This window comes from Muscardinus avellanarius (genome assembly GCF_963383645.1).
Source record: "Muscardinus avellanarius genome assembly, chromosome: 1".
In the NCBI taxonomy this organism is placed as follows: Eukaryota; Metazoa; Chordata; class Mammalia; order Rodentia; family Gliridae; genus Muscardinus; species Muscardinus avellanarius.
Window position 1 is genome coordinate 79779569 of NC_137786.1, and position 18445 is coordinate 79798013.

The 18445-nt window shown below is 39.2% G+C and overlaps 2 protein-coding genes across 3 annotated transcripts in view; both read right to left on the reverse strand.

Moving 5' to 3' along the window:
* The window catches only part of ARB2A (ARB2 cotranscriptional regulator A), a gene marked incomplete at both ends in the record, with an annotated part of 396136 nt that overhangs the window by 116922 nt on the left and 260769 nt on the right, over window positions 1-18445 (reverse strand). The gene's annotated exons all lie outside the window — the stretch shown is intronic.
* On the reverse strand, window positions 960-1892 carry POU5F2 (POU domain class 5, transcription factor 2; the record flags this gene model as incomplete). Its single annotated transcript, XM_080710018.1, has 1 exon — window positions 960-1892. The coding sequence occupies one exon, from the start codon at window positions 1890-1892 to the stop codon at window positions 960-962; it is 933 nt and encodes a 310-aa protein (XP_080566144.1).

The following is an 18445-nucleotide window of genomic DNA, read 5'->3' on the forward strand; positions in this document are numbered from 1 at the left end:
AGAGGAAAAAACCCAAATGGAGCTAAAACCTAGAGAACTATCCTAGAGATGAGGCCAAAACTGCAGTTGTCTGGCTTGCAAATTTCAGTAAAAGAGGGACCCAGAATAGAGTAGCAGGACCACAAGAAAAGCCATGGGACTGTATAAGGTGGACACTATGGGGGCACTGGAAATGTACAGGTATATTAGAAAAAAAGCCAGCTTCCAAGAAAACTTAAGTGTTTCAGCAAGGGCTCTGAGGTACCTTTGTACTCACTTCCTATGCCATTCTCAAGTCTGGATATTTGTGTTTGTGTGAAGTTCTGCTTGTTTTTTTTTAATTAAAAAAGTATATTCCGTGTGTGTGTGTGTGTGTGTGTGTGTGTGTGTGTTACTGGGAATTGAACTCAGAAGCATTTTACCTCCAAGCTATACCCCAACCTATTTTATTTTTAATTTGAAATGCTCTCTCTAGATTGATGAGAATCTCACTACTTGCTGAGGCTGTCCTAGAACCTGTGATCCTCCTGTCTCAGCCTTCCAAATACTGGAATTACAGGCTTGTGCCACCACATCCACCCCAAACAGTATGTCAGTATTTTGTGACTTGAGGTTTTCACTCAAAATTGTGTTTATAAGAAGAAAAAAATAAACCCTATGTTTCTTGATAACCACATGGAACAGACACAATCTTCACTTAATAAAGACAGAAAAACAAAATATTGAAACCATCTATATATTGTAGAATAATCTTAAAGCCAATGCTAGGGAAAAACAAAGAAAAACACAAATCAGCAATAAACTTCAACTTCCCTCCCCAGTTTTTTTCCTAAACATTTCCTACCCTCCTCCCGTCCTACAATAGCCTTAACTTTTCTAGATAAATACGGAGAACGTAGGGCTAAAATCCCTGAAATGAACACCAAGGATGCTTCCCCAGCTTTCCCTTCCCATCTTCTTTGATTTCCAACAAGGTTCCCTTAGCTTGAAAGCCTAGGAAGACCAAGAGTGGTGGCTGGGACAGAGCGGAGAGCTGCTCCCCCAGGAAAAGGGGCAGAGGAGTACAGGGGTGTAAGGTAGGCTGCCCCGCAGTGGGGGAAATCAAAATGGAGCCCCGGGGCCAAGGGAAAGCACAGGGGTGGCCCTGGGAAAGGAGGCCCAGCTGCTGCCCTGCTCTCCCACGAGTAGGCATTATTGGTCGCAAGGCTGTCCATCTGGCTTCGGTTATAGAACCAAATCTGGACCAAGTTCTTCTGCAGCCGGAGGCGCCCTGCGATGATGCTGATTTGCTGGGGTGTGGGCCTCGGGCATTGCAGGAAGAGTTTCTCCAGGTTGTTCCTGATGCGTCTCTCCTTGCTTGCCTGTCTCCGATTCCGAGCCTGTTGCAGAATCATCTCCATCTTGCATATGCCCAGAAGGTTCTTGGTGTCCACTTCTTCCAGCCACATTTTCAGCAGTGGCCGCAGCTTCCACATATTGGCGAGGCTGAGCTGCTGGGACTCGAAGCGGCATATGGTTGTCTGGCTAAGCACCTTGCCGTACATGGCTCCCATAGCGAAGCCCACGTCGGCCTGGGAGTAGCCCAGCGCCATCCTCTTCTGCTTCAGCTCCTTGGCCAGCTGCTCCATCTCCTTCTTAATGGCCAAGACGTCCTCTGGCAGTGCTGCCTTTGGGAGGCGCCTCAGAGTGATGTAAGGTGCAGGGCGGGTGCCCTCAGAGGGGCTCTGGAACCAGACCCCTGGCTCGACAGCTTGGCAAGGCCTCACCTCGCCCAGTAATTCATAAGGCAGGGGCCTCAGTGGCAACCCCCAGACTTCAGGGTCTGGGTAGGTGGCTGGCCAGATGCCAGGACGGACCATGAGCCTGCCAGGGGTCACCCGGGCGCTCACGAAGGTCGGAGTGTCAACCCGCATGGGTAGTGGCCCTGTGGGGCTGGCCCCACCACTGCCAGTTAGGTGGAAGTTTGAGGGCCCGTGTCCAGCCATGGGGAAGGGCGGCACCCCCAGCAAAAGTCTGGTAGGAACTGATGGATCTCGAGGCCTCCAAACAGCCACCAGCCACGCCCTCGAGCCCCGCCCCGCGGCGTTACTAGCAAAAGGGGCGAATGCAGGTTTCTGCGCGGAAGTGGGGAATTTCGGGGACCTACCAACTGGTAACTGCTGGGGTCCCTAGGATTGAGGGAGTGGGTCCCCTGCTCTGACCGTTGTTTTGAGCGCCAACCAAGGTGCAATGTTGGGAGCTTTGCCCCTCCAAGAGATTTAGGGTCCATTAGCGGCTACCTTCATCTTACCCCTGAATGGAACCCAGGTCCAAGCTGTCTTTCCTGGCAGCTCTTGAGAAGCTCAGGTGTTTATTCCCTCCCTCCCACATCCTCCAGACTGTCCTCTGGGCTTCACAAATATAAATGAAACACCCATATGCCAGGAAACCCATGAAGTCTCAAGTTTGCAATTCTTCAAACATAATAAAAATTCAAATAATATTTTAAAGCTATCATAATTGGTATACATGCTACTCAGAATTTTATAGGTGCTGCATATCTGGAATAGTGGGACAAAAATGGGTAACGAATCCCTCTCTATTGTATTTATGGCCACAAGCACTGCCAACAGTCCAGCCATTGCACATCCTCCTTCCTGTGTTCTGAGAAATCTGGCACCCATATTTGAATTTCGACTTAACATCAGTTTACTGCCTCAGATTCTACCCCCACCCCCACACTCTGCCAGATTCTACTCCTTCACTGGAGTGGAGTTTCTTAAGTAATTTCATGTTCCTCTCACTAGCCTGGTAAGCCCTTTGCTTCTCATCCTACCTCAGCTTCTTGATCTAGTTTCCCCAGCCAACAGAGACCTATCCATGTCATCTCCTTCCTCCCTGGAGACAGGCCAGGCCTGCTGCTCCCCAAAGAAGATGCTCCCTGTAATATATTACTCATCAGCATCAGGCTATCATCCCTGGTCCCTCTCCAATGTAGAGATCCAAGGATCTTAATTTGTCCCTCCATAGGGAAGCTAAGGAGGGAGGAGGAAGGAAAGGTTCAAAGCTCCCAAAAGAGGACAGCAGATTTGGCCAAATTATCCCAGTTTCTTACTACTTGGTTCTTTAACTCAACAATGACAAGGCTCTGTCTCTACCCATGTCCACTAAAATTTGTCTTCTTGAAGTCACTAGTGACTTTCAACTGTCAGATCTAGTGACATCTAAACAATCCACATCCTACTAAGTTTCCCTGCAGTATCTGACAATGGTTACTACTCTTTTTGATGCTTCTCCTTTTTAAATTTCCATGAAATGGTAGTAAAAGTCAAATATGTATCTCAGCCTGGACTTGACTTCTCATTTCCAGTTCTATATTTCCATTTCCCTAAATTAAATTCACTTTCTGTTCTTTGAAACCTGCCTTACCTCCAGGTACCCCCAACCTGGCTAATGGCATATCCACCCAGATATCCAAACTTAAACCTAGCAATTGTTGACTTTTCCATACTCCATGAGAACCAAATCTTATATACAGGTTCTCCTAAAACATCAGAATGCCCCAGTCCCCACTGGATCCTCGTCTCACTGATTTACTTTATGTCACATAATTTCTTATCTCTACTAACACAAACACCTTATACTTGGCTTCTTGTGTTTTTCATTTAGCTTACTCTTGCATATTGCTGCTAGAGATAATTCTACCCCCCCAAAAACCCACAAACACCTAGCCAAACCCACTGAACCAAGACATAATCCATTTATATCATTTTCCTTTTAAAAGAGCTTTCAAATCTTGTTCCTCTCCCCCCAGTAGACAATGTGGGCATTTACAATCCTCAGTATAGCACATGTGGTTCTTCATCATTGGGCCCCTTCCTTCCTTATCAGTCTCATCTAACAACAGTGCTCCTTCCCCCATTAGACCCCATACCCAGCTCAGAACACTTCACTTTGCAATATAGATTCCATCCTTTCATAGCCAATAGGCCCTTACTCATGCTGTGTTTCTGCCTAAAATGGCTTCCCTGCTTCTTGTTTTCCTTCTTGATCCATATTGTGGAGAATTCTGCAAAAATGTTCTTTTATTAGAGAGGCTATCCCAGACAGCTCTATTTAAACTATATCTTTTATAACTTTGCTACTCTCTGTTCCCTTTCTTAAATGACTTTACTTTTTGACATACCGTGTGCTATAATCTAATGTGCGTTTACTTATCTATTTATTATGTGTTTCTCTAGGGCCCAAAGGGATGTTGTCTAGTTCACTGCTGTGTCTACAGTGCCTACCAGGGTACCTGGCTCAGGAAACATGCTGAGTACTGAAGCATGCTGCACTTCACCTTTAAGACTCTGCTTAGATGTTACTCAGTGGTAAACCTTGCCCAAGAGTTTTTTATTGCTTTAGTGGTGCTCACTTGTACTTAAGTTTTTTTATTACAATTTTATTTGTATTAATGCATCATTAGTAAATATCAATGGTTATTTTGAATCTCTGTCTCTCCAACCAGTGTATGGGCTACTTATAGAAATGCTTGTAGGAGTTATAAAACTTGGACTATGACAGAGCCCTTACTGACATCACACTCAATAAATGTTTGATAAATAAATGAGTCCTTACGTTTACAATCTGAGAGTAAAGCCAGGCTATTAATTCCAGTTTAGCAATAAGAAACTTGACCTTTCCAGGTACCTCTTCTTTTTTTTTTCCATTCTTACATTAAAACAAGGCCCAGGCTGGGCGTGGTGGCACATGCTTATAATCCCCGTGCTTGGGAGGCTGAGACAGGAGGCTTACACAGATTCGAAGCCAGCCTCAGCTACTTAGTGAGGCTCTCAGCAACTTAGTGAGATCCTGTTTCCAAATAAAATATAAAATAGGTCTGGGAGTATAGCCCGGAGGTAGAAAAGCTCCTAGGTTCCACCCCTAGTACTACAAAAACAAAAACTAGAGAAACAAAACAAGGCCCAGATACATCTTCTTAGATGAAGGTAGCAGCTTGAGACTAAATCAACCCAACGGTACAAGTATCAAGAATGTACATATGGTCTTGATGCAAGGGTGGAAGGAGAAGAGGGATCAGAATATCAACTGCCAATGCTCCATGGTGCATCTGATCTGTCTGTGTTCGTATCTCCACTACAACATCTGCTAGAAGGTATGCTGGCTGGGGGCAGCATCCTTGTCTGCCTTGTTCACTGTTAGATTCTCAGTACCTGGGACTATATCTAGCAGAGTGGAAAGCCAGAATACAGTCTTTTAATGCTAAATAAATAAATCTTGGCAGTATTAATGGTGAAAAGATTACCACATTTAACTTGGATTAGATTTTAAGATGATAGCCTACAAAAACACTAAGAATAATTTTGCTGGTATCTCTTCCATGTTATACCTACATGCTATTTTTTTTTCAAAATCACAAAGCAAGCCATGTCTGCTAAATGGAATGAAAGGTGGGCCACAAAGGGGGATAAAGGAACAAGAATAATTGTATGTTAAATATTGAAATATTGACATTCAATATTGAATATTGAAAATAGCCCATCTGCACAATTGAACCACAGAGAAAAGATTCATTAGTTGTTTAAAAACAATAGTAAATAAAAATGTCTTTAGTGAATTGTAAAAAAGTGAGGATGAATTTGAATTAAGTTTTATTATAGTAATGAGTTAAAACATAGTGGCTAAAAACACTGGCTAACTAAAAGTCAGGCTATATTAACCTGCCGGTTTTTCAAATGAAGCTGGGTGTCCTCAGTTAAGGCGTCCTTTGTGTTTGGCCAGATCTCCTTGCTCACTGCGCACATTCCCTGGTATACGCATATGGACTGCCACAAAGAAAAGCTGATATTTTTAAGAGAAGTCTTGATATCTACTTAAAAATATATTTAATGTGCTATGGAAAGGAGGTGACCAGGGAAAATAAACAGAAGCATATTTGGTTCGAACAGAAATTGATATCAGAGGAAGGCAGCTGATGGGAATGCCCAAGACAGCCAGCACTGTTTGGGCTGGGGCGCTTGAAAGGCTAATCCATCACCTTCAGCAAATGTGGGGACCTCTTAGTCAGTGATTAGATTACAATGTAAGAATCAGGCCAGTCTTATCCATAGGGAATTACAAAGTAAGGATAAGAAACACATGGTCCCAGGCACCCACATATTTATAATCTAAATGAGGAAGAAGAGAAACTGTCAGGAGAGCAGGGCAGCTGCACTCACCCAAAGAGAAGAGTTTTCTATTATTAGGATCTTTGGAATTAAGAGTGGTTTTCTGAAGGAGTTGGTTTAAGTGGAAATGCACAAAGTATCAGGATTTGGATAGCCTAATACTGGACCCTAGTGACCTCCCTCCCCTCTGAACTTACTGCCTTTTCCATTCAGATATATTTGATGCCTGCAACAGTTAGCTGGAGTTTCAGGTCTTAGCTCTGGAGCTAGGAGATGTAGAGTCTCCTAAACTGAGAGTGTAAATACTAGTTACTTTGTACTTTGTACATTGCTAAGCAATGTGCTAATTTATGAGCTATCCATAGTGTTCTGAGTATGGTAAGTCCATGAAAATGACCTGCTGCTAATTCCATATCATCCTATTGGTCAGTTATTACATTAGCTAGAAGGGTGATTTTTGTTTTTCTATTTTTTAAAATACATTTCTACCAAAGCTACTGATGCTCCAGATAGAGAAGGACAGGGCTTTGTTCAAGAGTGTGGGAGAAGTGCCATGTCTCTAGTAGAGTCTCCAAAGGGGGCAAAATACTTCTTAAATGCAATAAATCAACAAAGCCAATCCGAAGGTCTAAGAGTAATGTGCAAGAAAGAAAAAAAAAGAAAGGCAGACTAGATCTGCTGATCTTTAATAATGCCTTCCCCACTCTGCAGATTCCTAGTGAGTTAGTGCTCACCAGGCATCATGATGTCAATCACAACCTCTCAGAAGAGCAGGTATGGGAGCCCAAGAACTGTATTAGTCATGAGCAAGACAAAGGGCAAAGGCCGGTGACAAGATTCAGAGGTTAGTCACTGGGAAGTCATTCTTTGGATCCAAAAAGTAAGTTAGGAATCTGGAAAAATTCTGGCAGCTGAGAATTGTAAAGAAAGATCCCTCAACTTCTTAGTGAGAGAGTTAACATTATACATTACAGTAAGTTAGTGCACTGAAAATGACATCAAAATACACTGAAATGATTAAAATGTTGATCTCTTATTTGGATCTCTATACACTACATTTTGTAAGGCAAAACTAGACATGATAGATAAGTTATACAAAAAAGCTAATAAAGAATTATGACAAAAATCATTAAGTTTTAATGTGGAAAATGCTAATGAAATCAATGTAGATACCAAACAGTATCATTTATTGCTCGATGAGATAATTTTCATAATAACAATAGAACTGTTCTGCACAGGACACAAAAGAAAACAAGACTATGGGCCAAAAGACAGATATTTGTCAATTTTACTTTTATAAAATATGTAGAGAAAACCTAGAATGTAGTAGTGCTACCAAACACAAATTTTCCTGTTTTTTTTTACCTTCCAGATTAAAATTATGAGGAACTTTTTTGTTGTTATTCAAAAATCTATTTTTAAAAACGATTCTGTTCTGATGTACTTACTTCTTAGAAGTAAATGCTTATGACACACATGTGGCACAACTAACTACACAGCCAGAGAAGAGAGATTTCGAGCATACAGAGGGAAATGTCCTCCATTTTTATTCTGTAGATCTGAAACATTTGAGTTATGAATTTCCTATGCTGTAAGATAATATTAAGTATAAAAACCCTCCGGCCTTCACCAGAAGCTTTAATGAATTTTAAGTATGTGTGTAGGGCGTCAGGAAGAGCAGTCGAACTGAGGGGTGGAGCTGAAAGGCACCATAGTGATGAATCAGGTATATTCAGAGACAGAGATTGACAGAGTTTAAAGGTTCTTGTTATGCCTAGCATGATTTAAAAAACTTTTTAGCTGAGTTTGCCCTGGGTACAGAAGATGTTCTGGCATTGATTACTCTAGTCAGGGGGCAGTCACTATCTTCTACATTAAAATTTCCATTCTCCTTCCACTTTAGAACCAGAGATGCACAACTGGTTTAACAAAAAATTTTTTCCATTTCACTGCACAGTAAAACACACATAAACAGAAATGACAGCTTATGACCAATGAAACCAGTAATTCAGAATGTGACATGGGCTCACAGAAGAAAATGAGAAGTAGAATATAAGTTCTGTTTACAGCTGGTAACTCTTAAGTGTTATGAGAATTAAAATAAAACCCGCCAGATTCCAATTTAACTGACTTGATGCTATTACCCTCACCATCTTGGGGACTTTGTAAATTTCCCTGGAATCTCTTTAAAAATCTATGAACTGAAGCAAAGCAAATTAAGTCACTCATGCCTTTCTTTTAAATAAATTTTTTAGGTAATATAATAGATAGTAATGACCATGAAGAATGAAAACACCAGACTAAAAATTATAAGCAGACACTTACCTAAATATTTAGATGATAGATTTCTTTTAGCATTTAAACTAGATAAAGCCTTAGTAATTTTATCAAACTCAGACCTCTTAGCCAGGCATGGTGGTACATGCCTGTAATCCCAGTACTTGGGAGGCTGAGATATGAGGATTGCAGGTTCAAGACTAGCATTTAGTAACTGAGTGACACTTTGTTTCAAAAAAAAAAAAAAAAAAGGCCTGAGGATAAGTAGAGAACTCTAAGTGTACACACACACACACACACACACACACACACACACACACACACACAAGAAAACCCTTGAACCTCTTCTTAAAGCACCTTGCTTTGATTCTAAAGCCTTAAGGAAAACTGACCAGGTTGTCAGCCTCTCTTCTGAGTCAGAATCCTGACTATATATACCTGAAGGCTTTGAGAATAACCTCAGGACAAAGACATGACTAGAATTAAGACAGAGATAACCTAGAAAATATAAAAGAAAGTAGCAGTAGAGAAGTGTCAGAAAGTTTTTGAATTCTCAAATACGGAAAAGTAGTGAACAATCTTCCTAAAACTATAGTACTTTACTTGCTGGACAAAATAATTGCTAATAAGAACCACCATGGGAAGTCCTCTCTGCATGGTATGTGAGACTCTAAAAATGACCATATGAGTTTAAACAATGCAAAGAGATCATAATATAAATAGGAAAAATTATGACTGTTCTGTGACCATTAAAATTTGTTGGTTTGGCCGGGCATGATGGTGCACACTTGTAATCCCAGCTTTTGGGAGGTGGAAGCAGAGGCTGGAGGATCGTGGTTCCTGGACAGACTCAGCAACTTAGGGAGGCTCTTTGCCTAATGAGACCCTGTTTCAAAAAATAAAGAATAAAAAATAGTGCTGGGGATGTACCTCGGAGGTAGAATGCCCCTGGGTTCCATCCCCAGTACCGCAAAAAAAAAAAAAAAAAAAAAAAAAAAAGTGGGTTTAGCCATGCATGGTGGCACACTTTTGTAATCTCAATTTTTGGGAGGCTGAGACAGAATGATTGCAAGTTCAAAGCCAGCCTCAGCAACTTAGTGAGGCCCTCGACAATTTAGTAAGATTCTGTTTCCAAATAGGCTTGGGGGTGTAACCTGGAGGAGAAGGGCCCTGGGTTCCATCCCCAGTACTACACACACACACACACACACACAAAAAAAAAAAAAAAAAAAAGTTCAAATACCTCTTGATATCAGCTAAAAATAAAGGAATGAAAAAAGCTAATTTTATTTAGCATACTAAAATTTAAAACACAAGAATGGCAGAATTAAAGTGTTTCATTTATTTGTAAAAGACTGACTTAAATTAGTTTGAACAGTGCTTGCCTTCTTCTTGTCATGTAACTTAAAACGTGGTTTCATCATACCCTTTCTATGCCTGGACAAAATGTCGTACTCCTAAGACTGGATCAGCTTCCAGCATTTTATCCTTTGCACTTTCACTGTCATGAAATATCTCTGAGAGTTCATTTACTATGAAGGTGGTTGGGTGTTTTTTGTTGGGCCAGCCTCACGTCCTCTGGGACATCTTCATCCTTTTTGTCATACATACTTTCCAACTTCATTTCTAAAATTTGATTCCACTTCCACTTTTGTTGGCCAAGTCACCCTTATAATCATCTAGTTTTATAAAATAAGAGCCAATGCTGTGTGTGAACTGAAAACAAATATATTGTAACAGACCCAGAACTGAGTTTTGAAAAACATGATATGATTGGCTGCTGATGTGTGTCTGTTACTTACATAGACTGTGGACCGAAGGGCTAGTGGCAGTTTGTACTTACGTAGTTACTGCCAGTTAACATACTGTGGTAACTGAAATTTGAACTACTTCTGGGGAGGAAATTGGTGTTTTTTAACTAAACTATCTTAACTAAAATTCATGGATATCAGAATTGTCCTTTCTACACGTATGCCAGGTACTATTTCAAAAGTTCTGTGTGGATTACCTCACTTAATTCTCAGCATTGGCCAATGAGATGAGACAAGTACTGCCTCTTTGTATAGACAGTGTGATTGTAAATATTCGTCTGGCCACATCAGAGAATTCTTCACATATTCAGGAGAATGTAAATTTTCCACAGGCATGATAAATGAAAAGTTCTCAATAAATGCTGAGTCATTAAGGAGTTTTGAGTGACAAGTAACATTTAGTAGAAATATATACCTAGAGTGAAATTTCAGGCTCTCACAATAGTGTGAGAAGTAGGTAGTTCAAAAGGCACACTAACTCTTAGATATATCCATGTGCCATCGAATGAAAGAGAGTGCCAGTGAACTAAGAGTCACTCTTGGATTCTTTTTTTTTTTGGTTTATTTGCGGTACTGGGGATGGAACCCAGGAGCTTTCTACCTCCGGGCTATACTCCCAGACCTATTTTATATTTTATTTGGAAACAGGGTCTCACTAAGTTGCTGAGAGCCTCACTAAGTAGCCGAGGCTGGCTTCGAACCTCCTGTCTCAGCCTCCCAAGTGCTGGGATTACAAGGGAGTACCATCAGACTCGGCTCACTCTTGTATTCTGAAGGAGTTCAGAAGCCTTTAACTTCTCCCCTCAATAATCCTGCTAATCATTTAAATGATTATTGCCCTTGAGAGGTAGAGTTCATGCCTAAAACTCTTTACACCCTTCAATTCTAAACCAGTGCTTAACATATATTAGATACCCAATAAATCTTAATAGAATTAGAGAATAAATATTTAGAGTTAGTTTCTTACTTCAAGAAAATCAACAATAGAACCAGGGGTGGTGGCGCATGCTTATAATCCCAGTACTTAGAAGGCTGAGACAGGAGGATCACAGGTTCTCTGCCAGCCTCAGCTACTTATTGAGATCCTCCTCGATTTAGTGAGACCTGGTTTCAAAAATAAAAAATAAAAAATTCAGACTGGGGGTATAGCTCAGAGGTAAAAAGCCCCTGGGTTCAATCCCCAGTTCTGCAAAAATAAAATAAAATAAATAAATAAAAATAAAAGAATATGTAGTAAGATAGAATTAGTATCTAATGTATCTAATTTTAGGAAAAACAAATTGACAGGTTATTAACTAATAAAATTAAGTTTGGATTTTCTAAAATTTAAACGTTGTTGCCTATGTTGATTTTACTTGATACCATTTCTGAAGAAAGCAAAACCATGTAACTGAAGGATTATTTCTTCATAAGAGAAATACTACAAAAATGCTAAAAAGGAATGGTTGTAAAAAGTCTATTCTTATAATTCTAAGATTCAAACTGAGCATCTCTGATTTCACATACAACAGCTTTCCTACATACTGGTTATATTTAATCACTTGTAATTGTGACTTTAAATTAACAGTATCTAATTTTAAAATCGATCATGTTCTCTTTTGAAATCAAGCAGGGAAGGTCTGTCTACTAAGGCACATAAATTAAAAATTGAAAGAAGACCAACTATCTTTGAATTTATCAAAAGTATATCAAAGTACAAATCTGAAGTTTTATATTACTTTAAATTTTTTTAAATATTAGTGAAGAGCAAAAAATCAAGCCAATCTTGATTTTAAGTTATTATAAAATTTAAATCTACAGTTTCTTTTAAATGTCTAATAGAAATAATTGCTACAGAAAGCTTTTAAAAATGATATATATGATTCTTGACCAAAATTTCAACAAGTCACTTCTATAGTATCTTAGAAATTAAAAAATATGAAAAACAACTGATTTTCAAGGATTGTGCAATGTGGTTATTCAAAAGAAATAGAAACTAGCTGATATATGATTTCTTTACATATTGGTACAACATATTGAATAGTTTGGATGAGATATGTATGACTGAAGGAGATATTAACAGACATTATGGGCAGAAAAACTGGAATGTCGCAAAGATTGGGTATCAAATACCAGCTATCAATTTTCACACCTATAAACTTAAGTCATTGATCAAACAAATTATCTCTCAAAATTTATTATTTAATAGAACTACTTCCCTTTAAAAATGCACTCTATTTTAAGACATATGATGAAAATGCCTTAAAAATTACATACTTGCTTTTGATGTGTTGATAATCGACTCAGAACATCTTGGGATTTTATAAATAGAAAATATTTGTACTATGTATAGGACCTACTGTTCACTTTGAATTTTCATTTTAGTACCAAAGAATATTCATTGTAGATGTTCTGAATCACCTCTAGGAAGCAATACTATCTCTCTGCAGAGGTATATTTTGGGAGCATCTTTGCCAGCAGACAGATTTGTCACTGTTGACTTGCTGTCTGTCTGTGACAAGACAGACAGAGTAGGCAGAGAGTCTATACACTAGAGCAGACAGGAAACGTGTGGGCTGGAGCAGGCAGACCTTGGGCCTTGAGGGAGGCACACAGCCCACAGTCAAAGGGAAGGGAGTGGCCAGTGGACCCAGGCAGCCCGCGTGGTTCAGGAAGGGGAGATGTAATTTCTGGGCTGGCAGGACCAAGAATCTTTAGGCAGAGGAGACTAGAAATCACAGCTGACTTACTTTTCCCACAATTATAAAAACAGTCTCAAGAGCCACACATGATATTACTATAGTGCTGGTAAAAGTAATAGCATTTCCATATTAACTTAGAGCTTATCTTCAAGAACAAATTTATATTATTCAGTTATTTATTTAAAAGCATTCCAAAATAATTATTTTTTTTTATTTTTAAGGAGAAGAGTTAGCTCAGTAAAAGGAGAACTGCCACCTCTACTGCCAAATTCTTCGAAGGATTTTTCACAAATTGGTTCAGAAAGCTGTAAAAAACATGGTGGCTATTTTTAATTTTTTTAAAAAAGTGAGATTTCTGGAGTGAGAGTGCTTACAGTCACTGTGATTATTGGGAAACTGAAAAAGTCAAAATTAGAGGATAATATTGGACCTGATTAAATATATATAATCAGGGCAAATAGTGATCTACATAGATGAAGATCTTATAATTTAGATAGGTTACCTTACAAGATTTTCTGATCAGTTATTTCACCCAAGTTCCTTATTCTAGCCATTTGTAAAGAATGATTCACCAAAAACACAGAGTTCCTGGTGGTCAACTTTTAGAATACTCATCCCTTACATTAAGTAATAATTATAAGATGGCATGGAACAATGACTAGGGAAATGGATAAATAAAAGCTACAGGGCCAATTCCATAGTAGTGAACAAAACCTGCCTGAAAAGTGCTATTTAGTTAATGAAAATATGACTTAACAGATTAGAATAAATCTTTTGAATGAAAAGAGGAATGGTACAATTCCAGGCTGTACATGTAGGCAGAGTGGTACAATATCATACATGCTAATATGCTTTGAATTTTAAGATCTGTTTACAAGTCAAAGTATAGATTTTCAATTACCTAATTAATTTGAGCTATGTCTAAAAACATATTAGACAACTCAACTTGCCTACACATTCTGAATGACACCATGTTTTAAAGGCAATTACTGTTGGTTTTTCATTGCTATCTTTAGAAGGAACTTATTATTTACAAAGAAAAGCGATAACTCCATCATGTCATTTCCTCAAGAGGTATTTTCAGCAATAGTGAAGTGAATATTTAGCAAATATTCAGGAAGTTCAGTCAGTGTAAACAGTCAGTCAGTCTGGACGATTCAAGCAAGGTCAACCACTAAGCCAAGCATGGGATGGAGAGATGGGGAGGGAGTGGGTGGGGACTGGGTGGGTGCTGGCTGGGTGATGTGTGCATATATGTCTACACAAGTTATTTTTTTTACCCCATTATGATGTATGAATACAATGCACCAATAAAAAAAAATTAAAAAATAAAAATGAAGGTAACATTTAGCAGGCTGTCTACAATTCAAATTCACCTAGTACTTGCTAACATTCTGCTTCAGGTTCTGGTGAGGAAATGTGGCTTGGCAGTCAGGCACATGTTAGCAACGGTCCCCTTCTATATCCAAATCAAGAAAGGGCCATCCAAATAGAGAAGTTTTTCAAGTCTAATTCTTAACCCATAAGACACTATTGTTTAGTTTCTTTTCCCTTTTTATTCTTTTTTTATATTGCTCTGTTTTCCTTTTAATTTTGAGGTTATTAGATTGATATTAAGTGTCCTACATAGAAAGAAATCATAAGAGAAAAGCCCATCTGAACCATGGCACAAGTTCTTGAGGAAAATATGCTAATAAGTATCAGTCTACTGTCTGGACAATATCACCTTTGTGAATCTAGGTTCAAGTCTTTCCTTAGCAGCAGGTACCAAATGACACTATTAATAGAAGTTAATATGAGTAAAGAGAAACTCATTCTTGTAAAGAGAAACAGATTTAGTTATATAAAAAAAGAGTATTAAGTGAGTATTTTCATAGGCAATCTCACTATCATTTGAAGTACCACAGTTGCATTCGCCTGTGTTTCCCATACATGGGAGGCTGAGACAGGTGGATCGCAGGTCCTAGGCCAGCACATGAGTTCCTGGTAGACAACTTTTACAATACTTATCCCTTATATTAAGTTATAATTATAAGGTGGCTTGGAACAATGACTAGGGAAATGGATAAAGAAAAGCTATAGGGCCAATTCCACAGTAGTGAACAAAACCTGCCTGAAAAGTGCTATTTAGTTAATGAAAATATCACTTAACAGATTAGAATAAATCTTTTGCGTGAAAAGAGGAATGGTAAAATTTCAAGCTGTACATGTAGGCAGAGTGGCACAATATCATGCATGCTAATATGCTTTGAAAATAAAACATAAAATAAGGCTGGCAGTATTCCTTAGATGTAGAATACTTCTATGTTCAATCTCTAGTATCCCCCACAAAGATAGAAATGTTATAACTTAAGGAAAAAACCTTTAATTTAGCAAGGTAAAAAAAGGAACTTTATTAACTGGAAAATAGAACCTGAATATTCATTATCAATTTGTGGTCAGTACATATGTCACTTTAAATTATAGACAACAGGATTAGTGATCAGAGATATTTGAGTATTTCAAAAGTACTTCTAGAAACCTTCATTTATTTTGATTTGAATTTCCTGTAATCACCTGTTGCCTCACCTCAGACAGTCATAAATAATTTCACCATTCTTTCCTCTTTTTTTTTTTACCTACTTTTTTTTTTTTTTGGTGGTACTGGGGTTCCTGGAAGCCCTTCTACCTCCGGGCTACACTCCCAGACCTATTTTTACATTTTTATTTGGAAACGGTCTCCTAAGACAGCGCGCATGGCTGGCTTCGAACCTGCGTGATCCTCCTGTCTCTGCCTCCCAAGCGCGGGGATTACAAGTGTGCGCCACCACGCCCGGTTCATTCTTTCCTCTTAATTGACTTCCCCTCCAGCTCCTTTGCCTCCTGGACTTGAGATTTTCATTGTCCCATTTACTCACATTGGAGCTTACTGTTACCTTTCCCCTTCCCACATCCTCTGTTTCTCCTGCCTGAGAGAATCTGTTAGAGCTCTTCTGTCCTCTCCCATCACGACCACTCTGCTGTAGCCAACAACCCACGTATTAGCTTTCTTATCATAACTTGTTGAGTCCATTACCCCTGGATTCTTGTTCTTTTCTTTTATGAATTTACTAAATGCTCTTTGTTCAATATTGTTAAGGCCTCTTTAAGGGAAATCACTGGTTTTGGTTGCAAAACCATGCAGTTTTTATAAATAGGCATGGATAGTGCTGGGGTGCTAGCCCTAACTCTTTCCTCATTGATGCAAACTAATGTTGATGCAGCAGAAGGGCCTGGAAATAATTTTCTTTTCTTTTTAAATTTCTATGGAAAAGTATAGTCATGATGAGCCCATGTTCTGTTCAATATGCAGAGTAGAGGCTGAAATACAATATGTGCTCAATAAATATTTGAGGACTAAATGCTGGAGAATATATCTAAAATCTTTTGATTTAGACCAAATTTGTTGGAATGAAAGCCCATAGGGAATAGAAGATTCCAGAGTAGTAAGTTTGAGCGTAAGGAAAGAAACTGGTAAGAGAAACTAAATAATTAAGGTGACTTATTTGAAGATCAAGTGAGTATAAAAAGGAGGAAAATTAGCATTTTTTTCTGATAATGTACACAGCAAAGTTTAGTCAGGTAGGGGGGAACAAGGGTAGAAATAAGTTATTTTTAAATGGGCTTTTTTGGAGTCTCTTTGGAACATGCTGCTATGAAACTCTAAGATACTACAGCTAAGATGAGTCTTACAAGACTTTGGTTGCAAAACAGACTCCAGGTTGTTTATACTGGTGCTGGAGTGAACAAATCATGCCCAAACCTGGCAGTTTGAAACAACATGCATTTACCATCACGGTTTTTGTGGGCTGGAAATCTGAATGTGGCTTAGCTGGTGACTGGCTCTGGGCCTCTCATCAGCTACCATCAAGGAGTTGGCTGGGGCTGGAGTCACCTCAAGACTCAAGTAGCGGAGATTCCTCTCCCAAGGTCATTCCTGTGGCTGTTGGCAGACCTCAAGTCCTCATTGGCTCTTGGCAGAGATACTAGTTCCCTGCCACGCGGACAGCCTCCCTCTAGTAGCTTATAGCACAGGAGCTGTTTCCATGAGAGTGAGCAGGCAAGGGGACAAGAGAGGGCCTGCAGGCTGCCAACATTCACTGGTCTTACCAGGCTCCCTGTTATTTCTAAGCAGCAGGCTTGACAGAATGGTGGAACAACTTTAGAAGATTCAGTTATAATGCCTGCTAGGTGACAACACCTTGTAGATCTGGGACAATATATTCCAGGATAGGGAATTTGCTCTAACTCAGCACTTAATACAGTATTATTTATTCACAGTCTGTGAATAAAAAAGTTGTGAGTGGGACCTGATTCTCCCAGTGATACATCAGTAGAAGTGTTGCTTCCCATCGCCGTGGCTTTAGGCTCTGCTGATTGGTCTTGGTTTCATGGGAAGAAATGTTTCCACTGGTAAAAGCAATAATGATTCCATAGAAATGGAAGTTGAGACTACCTTCTTGCCACTTTGGGCTCCGTGTGTGAAACGAACAGGAAATGAGTATTATTACACTGGTGGGGAGGTCGATCCTGACTTCCAAGGGAAAACTGAGTTGCTACCATGCAGTGGGTGTGAGGAAGAATATGTATACAAATGTGGGAAATGCTCTACAGTGTCTGTTAGCACTTCCTGTAATTACAGTCATTGGGATACTTCAACAACCTCATTCAGGCAGGACTGCTAATGGCTCAGACCCTTTAAGAATGACATATGGTTCATTTCCCCAGGCAACAAATGTTAACCAGCTAAGATGCTTGCTGACAGCAAAGGGAATATTGAATGGGCAGTGGAAGAAGGCAATCACAAATACCAGATACAAGTAGATGACCAGCTGCACAAATAAAAAATGTAATAGTATTTCTTCTTTATTTTGATATGGATATCTATATATACTAAGTATTTTTCTTGTGTCTTCTGTCATTTTTATCTCCTAATATAAGATGTATAAACATTGATTTTATCATTCAGTATTTGAATGATAGGATAGCAAAGATGAAAATAATGAGTATCAGGCAAGGACAATAAAAGCACTTTCTTTTAGGAAAAGGGTTTCTAGTTATACATGGGTAACTATATGTTAGGCACAAGCATGGCCCTATTAAAGTCTTTAATTGGAGATTAAGTTTGGTTTAAAGAGATGTATATGAGTGCCAAAATGGCAAGGGGTTGATTGTGTAAATTTCACTAGGTTGAACTACATTGTCCAAAATTATTTTTCCTGTATGTTTCTGGTCAGGATGGTACACATGAGAAAGGTTTTTTTTTTTTTTTTTTTTTTTTTTGGGTGGTGGAAAATTTGGAGGCTTAAAGGGAACCCACATCCACTTGTAACACACACATACTGTCACTTATTTGCTGGCTCATCTTGTTGTGTGAGGTGATGCTAGGACTACATCTGCTCTACCTTCCCCTGGAGTCTCCTTTAACATCTCTGCAGTCCGAGAGCAGGTGTGTGTATCTTTAGCTCCATGAAAAAGGGCACTGGTTTCTACAGGCCAAAGACAGAGGCAATATGAACCGACATGGCTT